This window comes from Blennius ocellaris (assembly GCF_963422515.1).
Source record: "Blennius ocellaris genome assembly, contig: SCAFFOLD_449, whole genome shotgun sequence".
Taxonomy (NCBI): Eukaryota; Metazoa; Chordata; class Actinopteri; order Blenniiformes; family Blenniidae; genus Blennius; species Blennius ocellaris.
The window spans coordinates 1-14,157 of record NW_027662253.1 but is presented as its reverse complement, the minus strand read 5'-3'; the positions used below and the strand labels follow the sequence as shown (position 1 = coordinate 14,157).

Here is a 14,157-nt window from a genome sequence, read left to right as displayed (position 1 = left end):
CGCCAACTAGTGGAATACCAAGTACATAGTTTTCATTGTCTCTGCCGTTCCTCTGTGAACTGGAAGCTTTTCTGAAATGAGGCGTTTTCATGTGGAACCTCGTGTAAACGGGGTTCAAGTGACGTCATGATGGTTATAAGTTGTTGTTGTTGTTTTTTTTGTGCGTCGGACTTCACGGGATGACCGTGCAAATACATTTATCACAGTTCATGTTGTATTGGACTGTAAGACGGTATGTATAGAATTAAAAAAAAAAAAACAAAAAAAAAAAACGTCAATGCTTCCTCGCCAAGCTGAACTATGTGAAGAGACTGATGGCGGTGACCTCCAGAGGCTGTGTCCTCGTCCCTCGTCTCCGGCCGCACAAAGACCGTCTCAGTGTGCGCCCCCCCCCCTCCCCCCCCCCCCCGGAACAACAAGTGGCTGTACCAACAAGACAGTGTCCCTATCAATGATTAATTTTGCTCTTCATCTCCATGTGTACGTGTGGATTATTAATCAGATGCTGACATGGCCTAGTTGGAGAGAAGACGGCTTGTCTGCGTCTCCTTACCCCCTCCCCCCTCCCCCACTCCACCCCCCCCCCCACTACCACGCCGGTGTCCCGGCAGCAGCGCCGCTCGGTTCAATTTGCATTTCAGGCAGTAAATTTCAATCCTTTGGCAGGTGCACACTTGAGATGTGGGTTGTTTTTTTTTTTACCTTACAAGAACGGCTCCAACCAGCCGTCTCAGAAACAAAGGCTCGTGTACGACGGTGCCGCTTTTGAACCTTTGCGCTACAGATCAGATTAGATCACCCCCCCAAAAAAAAACCCTGAATCTGTTGACGGACGCATTTCTTCGTCTGATGCCCTCATGAGACGATAACAAAATGTTAACGCGAGTCCAGCCACCAGAGGGAAGGTGAAGGACGAGGCGCTAGTGTTGCTCTGGGTAGTTTGTTTTCTTTAAGCAAAGGGTGCAGATTTGCATGCAAACTCTGGGATTTGAGCCGACCGATCTCGTCGGCGGCGGCGTTGATTGACGAGCGCAAACCAACCGGCAGCGACGAGAATGTGACGCGACGCTCTGCAGATGGACGATGAGCAACCGACGGCGCCCACCCAGAGGCCCCGACGTGCCAATTGCGTCATTTGTCAAAGGTGTCGACCGATTGTGTTCGGTTGGCGTCCGTCTCCTGAGCCGATCGGAGCGTCAAGGAGTCGGCGCACGTTATGAATGCTGACGAAGGTGTTGACGGTTGATGGTCCCTGTTCGAAGGAACTGAAGGAAACCACGTCCTTCGCCGGTGCGTCTAGATCAGGGGTCGGTAACCTTTAATGCTCAAAGAGCCATTCGGTCCCGTTTCCCACTGAACACAACACCCAGAGAGCCACACACATTTTATTTTGACAGTCCCCCAGGAAGACCATGCCAGGAGGACACGACACACAAAACCTTCTTCACTGCTGGTTGACGACTTACAACTAATAAACTAAACTACATGAACTAACCAACAAAAACACAATTATTACCTACACTACAAACCTAACATAACCCCCAATAATACATTTAAAACACGACAAACAGAAACTCCCATAATGCATTGCAGCTCTCAGCTCCTTTATTATTAAAATGGAAGATAAATGTGGGAGATCTGGGATTGTTAGAACCATGAGTGTGATGGTGTGTCTTTAATGTCCTGTAGTTGTTGTGGAATTCACGAGAATTTGCCGTCACTCTCAACAAGTCTGTAATGAACCTCCCGGAATTGTCGGCGCTCCGCAGCGCAGCGGTTTTACTCTGAAAGGAACAGGAAGCTCCCAGCTTCAGACACCAGTTGAGCCGTGAAGCTGCAGCTGCAATTCTACGTCCTTCATGCCATTATTGTTGCGTAAATGACGTCACGTCGCTGCGTCGTTCACGACCCTACATTTGACTCCACTCTTTGTAGCGGGACTGCGCTCTGGGTGGCCTTGCCTCCTTACGTCCCTCCGGGGATGAACTGCAGTGGGACCGAGGCTCCAGGAGCCGCAGTGGAGGGACCAAAGAGCCGCGGGTTGCCGACCCCTGATCTATACGTAGAGACGAGTTCACGATTTGATCCGTTTTGCCCTCGATGTCCGAATGAACCGATGTCCGTCTCAAACCCCGGCTGCAGCTCCCGTCTTTTTTGCATCGAGGGCAAAAGAAGCTAAATGTTTGCCCACCATTTTAAGAGGTAGGGGTAGGTGGGTAGGGTCACTATAGTCCCCTTCCCGTTGCGCTTCAGCTTTGTTTTTACACGGACGTCGTCGTTGATCGGAGCGCCGGGCCACCTGCACGCCCGTCTTATCTGACGGAACGACGGCGGCGAAATGACCGCGTGCCTTCGGTTAGCAAGTCGGCCTCTCTGTCAATCATTAACGTCATTCCAGCCGCGTCTAATCTTAGTCTGCCCCCCCCCCCCCCTTCCGCTAAACTCACACCACCCAGACGCTAATAACACAACCCGGGTGGGTATTTTTTTTTTTGTGTGTGTTTTGTTTGTTTGTTTTTTCGTTTGAGGTGCCGGCTGTTTCTATTAATACGCCGCCGCTGCCGCCGCCGCCGCCCGGGGACAGAAATAGGAAGGATGAGGACTTGATTGTCACTCAAATGAGGTTTAATTTGTCTTTTTTGTTGCTCCAACGCGTTGTTTTAACGCGTCGCCCTGTTACTCCCTCTTCTCTAATCATGTTGGGTTTCAGACGCTGTGCAGGCTCTCCGGGGAGTTAAATCACAAGAGAGAGGGTGTGTGTGTGTGTGTGTGTGTGTGTGTGTGTGTGTGTCTGTGTGTCTGTGTGTGTAGAGCTCTTTAGTGACTGAGGACTTTCAGTTTCGTCACAGGTTGAGAAAAAACGTATTTCTTCAAATGACCCTCGTGTTTTTTCCGGCTTGCAACAAGTTTCGTTCGCTCGTCTGTGTTCTGGCGTCCGGCTCGTACCGGCGTGGCGCCGGGGGGGGGGGCTTCTCCGACGGCAGGCCGCACCCCGAGCCGCCGCATCGACGTTTAACGCCTGCTGACGCATGGTTTGGCACGATTGAGCGTCACGATCAAGATATGAAACTTTGAAGTAGATGCCTTTGTCGGTTTAAATTTCACGACCCGATTGTCTTTTTTGCCTGTAACAATTTTTTTTTAAACAAGGTTTGTTTATTCAAGATTCAGGTAAACAATGTTACATTGGAAATCACCGACCTATAATCTTTCCCTCTTTTCTTCCCCTCCCCCGAACCCCACAGTCAACATCTAACAAGTAGCAACAAGCCTGGCAGGTTGAAAGGAAACACAAATACAATAATAATACTGACAATAATCACTGCCAGTAAAATACGTCAAAATGCACACGAAAATGTAGTGTAATTAACTGATCTACAGTAGGCTTTCCTTACAAATTATTAGTATACAGTTATACAATTTCAACTGCATCCATCTTTTGAAAATAGGCAAGAAAAGGGTCCCAAACATGGTGACATTTTTTAACTGAGCCTTTTGTTGTGCATCTGATTTTTTTTCCCAGCTGTGTGTCAGTTGGTTTTGGTCAGTTGTTTTTGCCTCTAATAATTTGAGGGGGGGTCAATAATTTGCTTATAATCGCACATATTCTGTAAATCGGTTTCGATTATTCCGTCATTTTGGATCGGCGGAGCGAGAGTGCACCGGAAGCTTTGAAGTCTTTGAAGTGCGTCGAGTCAATGGAAATCTAGAGTTTTCACAAGAGAACATGGGGGGGGAAAACTCCCGACACTTTTCAAGTGAAATCGCATCGGGGTTGTTGTTTTTCTTTTGCATTTTCGTTTCAGAGCGGTTTCACGTTTTGTAAACACTATCCGTCGACATGGCAACGGCAGGAATGCTAAAAGCACCGCTCTTCACTACGTCGCTTATGCTGTTATAGTAACTGCTGCAATGCACTGGACACACACACACACACACACACACAGAGTACTGTATATTCATGCACCAACACAAAGCATTACAGAGACTCGTATAGCCGCTGCCGCGCCGCTGCACCGCTGCCGCCGCCCAGTGAAATTCCAGGCGTGTTGAGCAAGAGAGAGAAAGTCGTCATCCGGGTTGTTTCCACTACGCTCAGTGGCAAAGCATGACTCGGCTTGCTAAAAATCTACCACGCGGTTACCAGATCTGTGACCCGGCGGCGACCCGATCACAGCTCAGCAAGAAGACGCCATGACTCAGCGCCGGAGAAGCCAAGCCGTTGTCGTCATTCTACTGGACTGAGGAGTAAATCCAGCGAGTTTTAACAATCGAGGCACGAGACGCTGCCGCTGTGGACACGGTGCACGTTTGACTCTTTTTTTTTTTTTTTTTTTTATAACATATCTTTATTAGTTTTTATAGTCATACAACAACATCCAATAATTTAAACATTATGGCAGCAGTGGAAATAATAATTTAGATTATTTATTTACCTTTACTGTGTTATTATTATTATTATTATTAAGTGTCCAAAATAATTAAAATGATGAATCAAACCAACTAATTAGTCGACAAATTACCGAGCGCTAAATGAAAAAAAAACGTAAATAAAATGAGACTCAATATTGATAATATTCTTAATATAGGTTACGTCACACGTAACACGCTTCACCTCCCTTCAACAGTTGCACCGTTCCTGAAGTAACAGATTACTTCACCTGCTTCTACTTTTTGTCGTCTGAACATTTGAAAATGTGAGAAAAACGAGGAATGTTTCAATGAAGTTGTGGTTTTTTCAAAGATTCAGCGGACATTTCCGGTTTGTTTGACTAATTAAGTGAACAGATTTAACTAATGAGGCACATTTTCGCAGCTTCAGCATCTCAAAAAGTTTTTTTTTGTTTTTTTTTACTGTCTTGACTTGCCGTTCTCCCGCCGCTTTTATTTTGACAAGTCACCGTAGTAACAATCCCAACTTGGTCGTCTGTCCACTGGAACGTCTGTGTTATACCAGTATTAATGATTAGACGTTACACAAAAGCTCTTCCCAAACAAAAAAAAACCCCAAAATGTCGTTTTTTTGAGGGTTGGATGATTGATTTTTTTTATTTATTTGGAAAAAGTCGCCTCGTATATGAATATGCCACGATGTACATTTGAAAAAACAACTACAAAATCACTCCTGACATGTCCCGTGGTCTTTTTTTTTCTCTCTCTCTCTCTTTTACTGGAACAAAATTCCTGATTTATTAAAAAAAAAAAGAGAGAGAGAGAGAGAGAGAGGCTAACTCGCCCTGTAATCTCCCGTAATGGGAATATTTACCTTTCCTTTCTGAGCTTCGGCTAAAAGTCGGTGGACGTCGCCCCCCGTCGTCTCCGGGGACTGGTGTGTTTCTTTAATAACACACTTTGGTTTACGACGACGGGGGGTGGGGGGGGGGGGTGGAGGGGGTAACCCCCCCCCATTACGCCCAGGAGGCCCATTAAGTGGTTTCAAGGCACACCTGGAGTCATAAAATCCACGTGCACGTCTGCTTCTATGGATTATTATTGATGGAGAGAGAAAAAAAACCAAAACATCCAATGCAAAAATCCTCCACAAAGTTCACTATACCGATTTAAGACTATCTAAAAAAAAATCGAGCCCTCTGTCAGCGACGTCTGCATATCCCCCTGGTACCACATTTTTCACTAAAGTCACTAAAAACATACTGTTGTCTTTACGGCCAAGGCGACTCATTTTATACAATTGGAAGTTGCCCCCCCCCCCCCCATCATATGGTCGTTGGATTAAAGAAGTCCTCTACAACAGTGGTCCCCAACCTTTTTATCACCGCGGACCGGTACCGGTCCGTGGATCAATTGGTACCGGGCCGCCCAAGAAATAATGAATTATTTCCGTTGTATTTATTATCTGAGTCTGAACAATCTTTTATTTTGGAAAAAAAACGACCGGATTCTCTCGGTTACGTCTCGGTCACTTGAGCGTCAAACGTTTTAACCCACGAGCTAGCAAAATGAGCCAAAAAACACCGACGTCTTTGGAAAGTTTCTGTTCGAAGGGGGAAAAGGGGGCCGGAAGAAGAGCCGACAACTTCCTAAGAAAGAGAAAGTTTTTAAACGGACAGTACCAGGAGTTCTACTTGAAGTATGGATTTATCGCGACAGGTGATTCCCACAGACCAAAGCCCGCTCTGCATAATATGCAGCGAAAGACTCTCTAACGAGGCAATGAAGCCTTCAATAATATAAACAATCTACGAACACCCCCGCCCCCCCCCCCCCCCCCCCCCCGTCATCCCCAGATCCTGATGAGGAATAATCTCTTCTATTTATTTATTTATCTATTTTTCTCTCTCTCTATCTTTAATGTCTGTCTTCTACGCGATATGAGTGTGTGTGCGAATGTTTATGTTTAGGTTTGTGCCACGTGTCCAAGGTTGTTTGACCTGAGTGGGGTGGGTGGGTCAAGGGAGATGGGGGGGGGGGGGGGGGGGGGGGCATGAGGGTCTTTATTACTTCAGAAATGTAGCGTTCTATTTGTATTGGATTGAAAAAAATGTCAATAAAGAAAGAGTTGGAGTAGAAGAGCTCTCAGCACGGCGTTGGGGATTTGTTGTGAGAATTTTGGGGCCCCGGTCCTGTTGTATAATGTGCGTGTTTGGTTTTTTTTGGCTCGTGGGTTCGGGGGGGGGGGGGGGGTTTGCCGGTTTAAAGGCCGAGCGACGAGGATCCGTCTGCCGGTGTCGTGCTCCTGCTCCCTCTCTCTCTCTCTCTCTCTCTCTCTCGCTCGCTCGCCGAGCGGCAGAGAGTTGGAACATCGAGTACCTTCAGCACATTTTTCACATTCCCCCTTTGAGGGTCTCAACCTCAACCCCCCCCACCCCCCCACTACACACACACACACACACCATCACAGCAGCTCAATGACATACGACGTAGTGGAATTGTTATTATCATTTGTTGTTGTTGTATTTTTTTTTGTTGCGTACTGACCCGTCCCTTCCCGTCCGTCCCTCCGGCAGTGGCGTTGTCGGCGAGCAGCCGCGGTGAAGATGACGGAGTACAAGCTGGTGGTGGTCGGGGCCGGAGGCGTGGGCAAGAGCGCGCTCACCATCCAGCTCATCCAGAACCACTTCGTGGACGAGTACGACCCCACCATAGAGGTATGGATCTGAAGAAGAGAGGGGTGGGGAGGTGGGGGGGGGGGGGCTAAGTGGAGGTTCAGTCGTGCCTGACCTACCCCCCCGTTTACACGACAACGCTTCAAGTGGAATCACGTTTTGCGTTTTCGTTTAGTTTGCGGTGTAGTTTGTATGTTGGGCCACTAGAGGGTGCTGTGACTTGTTTTTTTGTAATGACACCACACACACACACACACACACACACGTGCAGAACAAAACACCATAAACGTCGACAATGGGAATACGCAGAACGTTCGTGTGGACAGACGAGAATACGGACTGGGAGGAAAAAACGTTTTTATTCAAGGTTCAAGGTGTTTTATTTGTCGTCTCAACAGTAAAAGCCAGGTTTCACAGTGAGTGAAATTCTTATTTTGCCGTCTACCCTGGAGCCGACGTGCATAAATAAGTAAGTATATGCACAAAAAATAGAATAAAATAAAATAACAGAGCAGTGCAAAAATATTAGTGAGAAAGTGAGATGTGCAAAATGGTCGTCGTCCTACCGAACACGTTGACGACAACCCGTCACTCCACAGTTTCGTCGATCCGTTTGCATAAATTTGCGCGTTTCGGCGGCGCCGAGCAGCGTAGTCGTGTAAATAAACCCCAAAACTCTACCGGAGTTTAGTCACTTGATAAGGAGCCTTCGTCGTCTCACCTTTTTTTTTTTTTTTTTTCTTCCAATGAAGAATATTTCATGGATTTACCAAAAAAAGACGACGTTACTTTGACTCAATTAACGAAACACTGTTTTTAATAAGTTTCGTTTTTAGAGGATCGGGAAACTTTGTTTTTCTAATAACAGGACTCCTTTGCAAAGAGGAGGAGGAGAGCAGTGTGACTGTTTTGCCCTGTCTTCTCTCTCTTTCTCTTTCTCTCTCTCTCTCTCTCTCTCTCTCTCTCTCGCTCTCTCTCTCTCTCTCTCTCGCTCTCTCTCACCACGCCTGCCACTGGCCTGACAATGTCCTTTTTGTGTATTTGCATTCCTGGCCCCTGTGCTCTAACAAACAAAGGGACACCACTCACATGTTTTTTTTGTGACTGCATGTTGGTTCGGCTAAACATTGGCTGTGATACTCTGATCTTTATATATACTCATATATATACATATGAGTACTCATATGTGTATATATGTATATATATGTGTGTATATATATATATGTATGTGTGTATATATGTATATATGTATGTGTGTATATATGTATATATATATATATATATGTATGTGTATATATGTATATATATATGTGTGTATATATATATATGTATGTGTGTATATATGTATATATGTATATATATATATGTATGTGTGTATATATGTATATATATATGTATGTGTGTATATATGTATATATATATGTATGTGTGTATATATGTATATATATATGTATGTATATATGTATGTATGCGTATATATATGTGTGTGTGTGTATATATATATATATATGCGTATATATATGTGTGTGTGTGTATATATATATATATATGCGTATATATATGTGTGTGTGTGTATATATGTATGTGCATATATGTATATATATATGTATGTATGTGTGTATATATATGTATGTGTGTATATGTATATATATATATGTGTGTGTATATATATATGCGTATATGTGTGTGTGTATATATATGTGTATATGTGTGTATATATGAATATATGTATGTGTATATATGTGTGTGTATATATATATATATGTATATGTATACGTGAGTGCTGACTTTTCACCGCCCCCCGCAGGATTCGTACAGGAAGCAGGTGGTGATCGACGGCGAGACGTGTCTCCTGGACATCCTGGACACGGCGGGCCAGGAGGAGTACAGCGCCATGAGGGACCAGTACATGAGGACGGGCGAGGGCTTCCTGTGCGTCTTCGCCATCAACAACACCAAGTCGTTTGAGGACATCCACCAGTACAGGTGCGGGAAAACGCAGCTCTTTTGGAACGCAGTACCCATACCAGCCTGTAGGCGGCGGCGGCGGCGCAGAACCGGTAGAATTGTACAAATCCGACATGTGGCCTCATGAAACCAAGCGGCATCCGGAGTTTCTCCGCCACGGTGGTTGTTAGGTAACGTGGAGAGGCGGGGCCGTGATGTCATCGTCGAAGCGGCGGTGTTTTTTGTGGGCGGAGCCAGAGCGCTCACTGGTGATGTGAAGGTGTGTGTGTGTCATCCAGCCGGGGCGAGGCTCTCCTCTGAGCTCCCCGGTACACCAGTGTGTTTCAGGGACTCCCGTTGGGTATGCGGAGAAGTGTGTGTGTGTATTGGTGTGTGTGTGTGTGTGTGTGTGTGTATTGGTGTGTGTGTGTGTGTGTGTGTGTGTGTGTGTGTGTGTGCCAGCTCTCTGCAGCAGTTGGATGATGTCATGCTGTAGCGTTTAACGCGGCTAAAGAAAGCTTAGCCCCCGACTGGAGGCTCGCTGCTCGATGCCAATGAAATCGATCCCGACTCAATTAGAGAGAGAGAGAGAGGGAGAGGGAGGGAGAGAGAGAGAGCTCCCAAGGACGGGGAAGGAGAGGCTGAGGAGGGCGAGCGACGGGAGGATTTAGTTCAAAGACGCCGCCGTCGTCTCACCGTCACACGTTTGGTCTCACATCAGGTGTGTGTGTGTGTGTGTGTGTGTGTGTGTGTGTGTGTGTGTGTGTGTGTGTGTGTGTGTGTGTGTGTGTGTGTGTGTGTGTGGTGCTGCACTGATCTGACCCACTCTCCTCTCTCACCTCCCCTCTTTCTGCAGTAGTGATGAGGTAATGCTGTTTGCCGCCTGCCTGTTGTCCATCCCTCCTTCCCTCCCTCCCTCCCTCCCTCGCTCCCCTGCCACCTCCCTCCCTCCTTCAGCAGTGCAGCACAGCCCCCCCCCCCCCCAAACTCTTCCTCTGGGTCCTAGAGTTCGTCCCCTGGGTGGCCGGTGTTGTTCAGAAAAGACTCGTCTCCCTGACTAGTTTCACTCATGCTCTTCTTCTTTTCTTTTCTCTCCCTCTCTCTCTCTCTCTCTCTCTCTCTCTCTCTCTCTCTCTCTCTCTTCCCCCCCCCCCCCCCCCCCCCACGACTCGCAGGGAACAGATCAAACGTGTGAAGGACTCGGACGACGTTCCCATGGTGCTCGTGGGGAACAAGTGTGACCTCCCGGCGCGCACGGTGGACACGAGGCAAGCCCAAGAGCTGGCCCGCTCCTACGGCATACCCTACATCGAAACCTCCGCCAAAACACGGCAGGTCGGTTGTGAGCGAGCGGCGGCGTTTCAAACGGGAAACGTTATTTTTTTTGTTTCGCGGAAATTTCGCGTTTACGCACTTGAAAACGACGCAGTTCCGACATTGGGCCACCAGAGGGTGCTGGTGCCACGAACGCCAACGACGGGAGAAGGCGGCGCATTCTGGTTGGGTTGTTGCTACAGCGACTGGCACAATCAAAAGTCGCAAGTCCCGGGAGAACCTCGACGGAGGAGCTACTGAGCACGTGCAGGAGAACTGGCCACTCGTTTGTGGGCGGGGCCTGCGGGAGGAACCTCGGAAGCACCCGAGGGGAGGGGGGGGGAAACGCTGGATTCAAACCGGAGACCATCTCGGGAGTCGTTCCCCGCCGCGTCGTAGCTCACGAGTTATTGCGCCGTTCTAAATTTGGCCGTGTGACTTTAGACGAGCCGAGTGAAGCAGCTTTTAACGCGGCCTGAGGTGGAACATCCTCTAAATCAGTGTTTTTCAACCACTGCTCCGTGGCACACTGGTGTTTCCGCGAGATCTAGTCAGGTGTGCCGTGGGAAATTATACAATTTCACATTTTTTTTCTAAAAAAACATTTGTTCTCACAGTGTGTTGCAGAGTAATCATGTATAAATACTCTTCGCCACTAGATGGCAGCACAGAACTTTGCGGTGAAATGTAAAGTGACAGACGTCAGTGTGGTTAATCTCCACCTCCTGCTGCCATCTTGTATCAAAGTACTGTGTCAGTGACAGTGATGGAGAAGTTTTTGAAAAGGAAGAATGTGAACCAGGATCTCAGCTCTTCATCCATCAGGTCCAGGTTTCACACTGAGGGAGTAAAATTAAAAAAAGGACTTTGCTTCTGTATTTACTTGATTCCTGTTGATAAAACTTTGATGAGAAAGACTTTATGTTATTAATAGAGGCTACAGATTTTCACATTTTAACATTTTCGGTGGTGGTGGTGGTGTGCTTTCCAAAAAAAAAAGTGTGTCTTGGCTCAAAAAGGTTGAAAAAAAATTCTCTAAATGCTGCAAGGCAGCAGGCAGCGGCTCACAGGCAGGTTCCCTCGGCTCCAGAGCACAACTGCTGGAATCAAGAGGACACACACACACACACGCACACACACACACACACACACACACACACACACTGGTCCAACCTGCAGTGTGTGTCACTCAAAAGAACATTTTTCTTTTTTTTTTTCTTTTGTGATCATGATTTTTTTTTTTTTTATCAGCGTTGCCATGGCGTTACTGCCACTTGGGAGGTTTGCTTCCACTTCTAACACTTTGTTAGAACGCGGTTAAAGACGAAGTGTTTCGATATCTCTGTAACCTGTGTGTGTGTCTCTGTGTGCGTGCGTGTGCGTGTGCGTGTGTGTGTGTGTGTGCAGGGAGTAGAAGACGCCTTTTACACGCTCGTGAGGGAGATCAGGCAGCACAAGCTGCGGAAGCTGAATCCGCCCGACGAGAGCGGTCAGGACTGTATGAGCTGTCGCTGCGTGGTGTCGTGATCCAGGTGAAGACACACACACACACACACACACACACACACACACACACACACACACACACACACACACAAACTGGAAGAGTCTCCAATCCGGCCTCACGAACAACTCAACAGCTTCAGACATTTCCTGGGACATTTCTCTGTATTTTGATGCTGCGTTATGTAACAGCGGTGCAATATGTGATACATTGTAACTCAATATGTGATACATTGTAACTCAATATGTGATACATTTAACTCAATATGTGATACATTGTAACTCAATATGTGATACATTTTAACTCAATATGTGATACATTGTAACTCAATATGTGATACATTTTAACTCAATATGTGATACATTTTGACTCGTTATGTGATACATTTTGACTCGTTATGTGATACATTTTGACTCGTTATGTGATACATTTTGACTCAGTATGTGATACATTTTGACTCAATATGTGATACATTTTAACTCAATATTTGATACATTTTGACTCAATATGTGATACATTACACTTTCCGAAGAATCTGGATTTTAACTCATTATGTAATAATAACTCTGGAAAGTGTAAAAAAACTAAATCTAATCGTGTGCCGTAGCTTTTCCTACTCCGACTCGTCTCTGGACCGTCGCTCCTCGGGTTCCACCCGGCGACGACTCGTTAACCGTCGGTAAAGTTTGGGTTTCACCCGTTTCCCCCTGCAGCTCGTCGTCGGGCGTCGAGGAGAAGCTCTACGGCTCCAAGTGGCAGCAAAAGACTGGAAGACGGAAAGATGGAACAAGGTCGACGACGAAACACCAACTTTTGTTTTCCCCTCCCCCCCCAAAAAAAATAAAATAAAAGAGGGACGATTGACGTGAAAAGGTCTTGTGGGAAAAACCACCCGTGCTGAATGAACCATAGACTTATTTTTTGAAATCGGAGGGAAGGATCCTGGACTTGTTTGCCGAAGCGGCGTGCTGAGCCGGCCGCGCCTCCTCCTTCTCCTCTTTTTTCTTCTTCTTCTTCTTCTTCTTCTTCTATCCTTTTCTTTCCGTCGGTCCGTGTCGGCCCGGGAGCAACACCACTAATGACTGTCTTCTCGACTCCGGTGTGGCGTCGCTCCACAAACGTACCTGCTAACTTATTGTTTTCAGTCTCAACACTGGTCGTGAACGGAGGCGCCCCTCCCCCCACCTCCCCTCCCCCCACCTCCGCCACCAACAACCCCTCCCCCGAAGGACGGATCATCGACCTGCATGGGGGAGGAAAAAAAGGACTGGAATGGACATTTAGAGACGTCCCAACAAGTTTCACGTAAAGACGCCCACCTTCACCGTCGATCGGCCGGCGGGGGAGGGGAACGACGCTGAACTTCTCCTTGTTTTGATTCGCCGTTAAAAAAAAAAAAAAAAGACGGAAAAACTTGATATTTGTGATTTAGCAGATTTGAAAAGAAGGGGAGCGCTTGTTTTAGACGGTCTGAGGTCTTTTCTTTCTTTAACCGACATCCCCGACGACGACGACGACACGGATTTCCACAACGCGGCGGTCGTCTCTCGTTTACAGGCGTCTTTAATTGTCTCTGGAATGTTTTTCCCTTAGCGACGGTGGGGGGGGGGGGGGGGGGGGGACCTTCTGTTTTAAAGACGTCCCAGTGCACCGAGACCTTGGTCTGTACAGTCGGTCGGTAAACCCTGACGGTTTTAGATTGGTTTTTTGGGGGGGTTTTTTTAACGGCGCCTTCAAGATGGCGGGAGCCGCTCGTCGTGGATCACAAGGCTCAGGAATCGGGGGGGGGGGGGGGTCCGGCTTGAGGTCCTGGACGACGGGACGCCACGTTTTTTTTTTAGTCTTGTAAACGGTGCAACGCACAAGTCCTGCCTCAGTTTGGTTGGTTTTTTTTTGTTTGTTTTGAAAAAACCCACCTAGCGAGCGCCGCTTTACGAAACTGTATTGGTTTGCGGCCCGGATTAAGACCGACCCGGGTCTACGTTTGCCTCGTCTGTCGGGTCGTAACCTCAAGCCCGACGTAAACCAGCTCGTCTTGACAAGTTGTCCCCGGCGTTTCCGTCACGCCGGTCTCGTTTGGACGAGACGAGTTTTTAATCGCATCTCGTTGGGATTTTTTTTAAGACACGACGTCAGATTTTTAATTTTTTTATTTTGGCGGGATGTTTTTCGAATACAAACATTTTATTTTGGGCGTCTTCTGTGAAGGAGATCAGATGGTTTTTCCGCATTTTTGTTGTCGTTGTCGTTGTTGTAGTCTTTCAAAGAAAAACAATCTATTTCTGGCTAAATTGATTTTGTACAGTTCCACTTGGTCTTTGTTTC

At 47.0% G+C, this 14,157-nt stretch overlaps 1 protein-coding gene across 1 annotated transcript; it reads left to right on the top strand.

Annotated features, from left to right (window-relative positions):
* Positions 1-6,998: 6,998 nt before the first annotated feature.
* On the top strand, positions 6,999-13,410 carry LOC308147974 (GTPase HRas; the record flags this gene model as incomplete). Its single annotated transcript, XM_080521369.1, has 5 exons — positions 6,999-7,109; positions 8,875-9,053; positions 10,190-10,349; positions 11,736-11,860; positions 12,546-13,410. 4 exons carry the CDS (start codon positions 6,999-7,001, stop codon positions 11,853-11,855), a joined length of 570 nt encoding a protein of 189 aa, XP_080377495.1. The 3' UTR covers positions 11,856-11,860; positions 12,546-13,410.
* Positions 13,411-14,157: the final 747 nt, after the last annotated feature.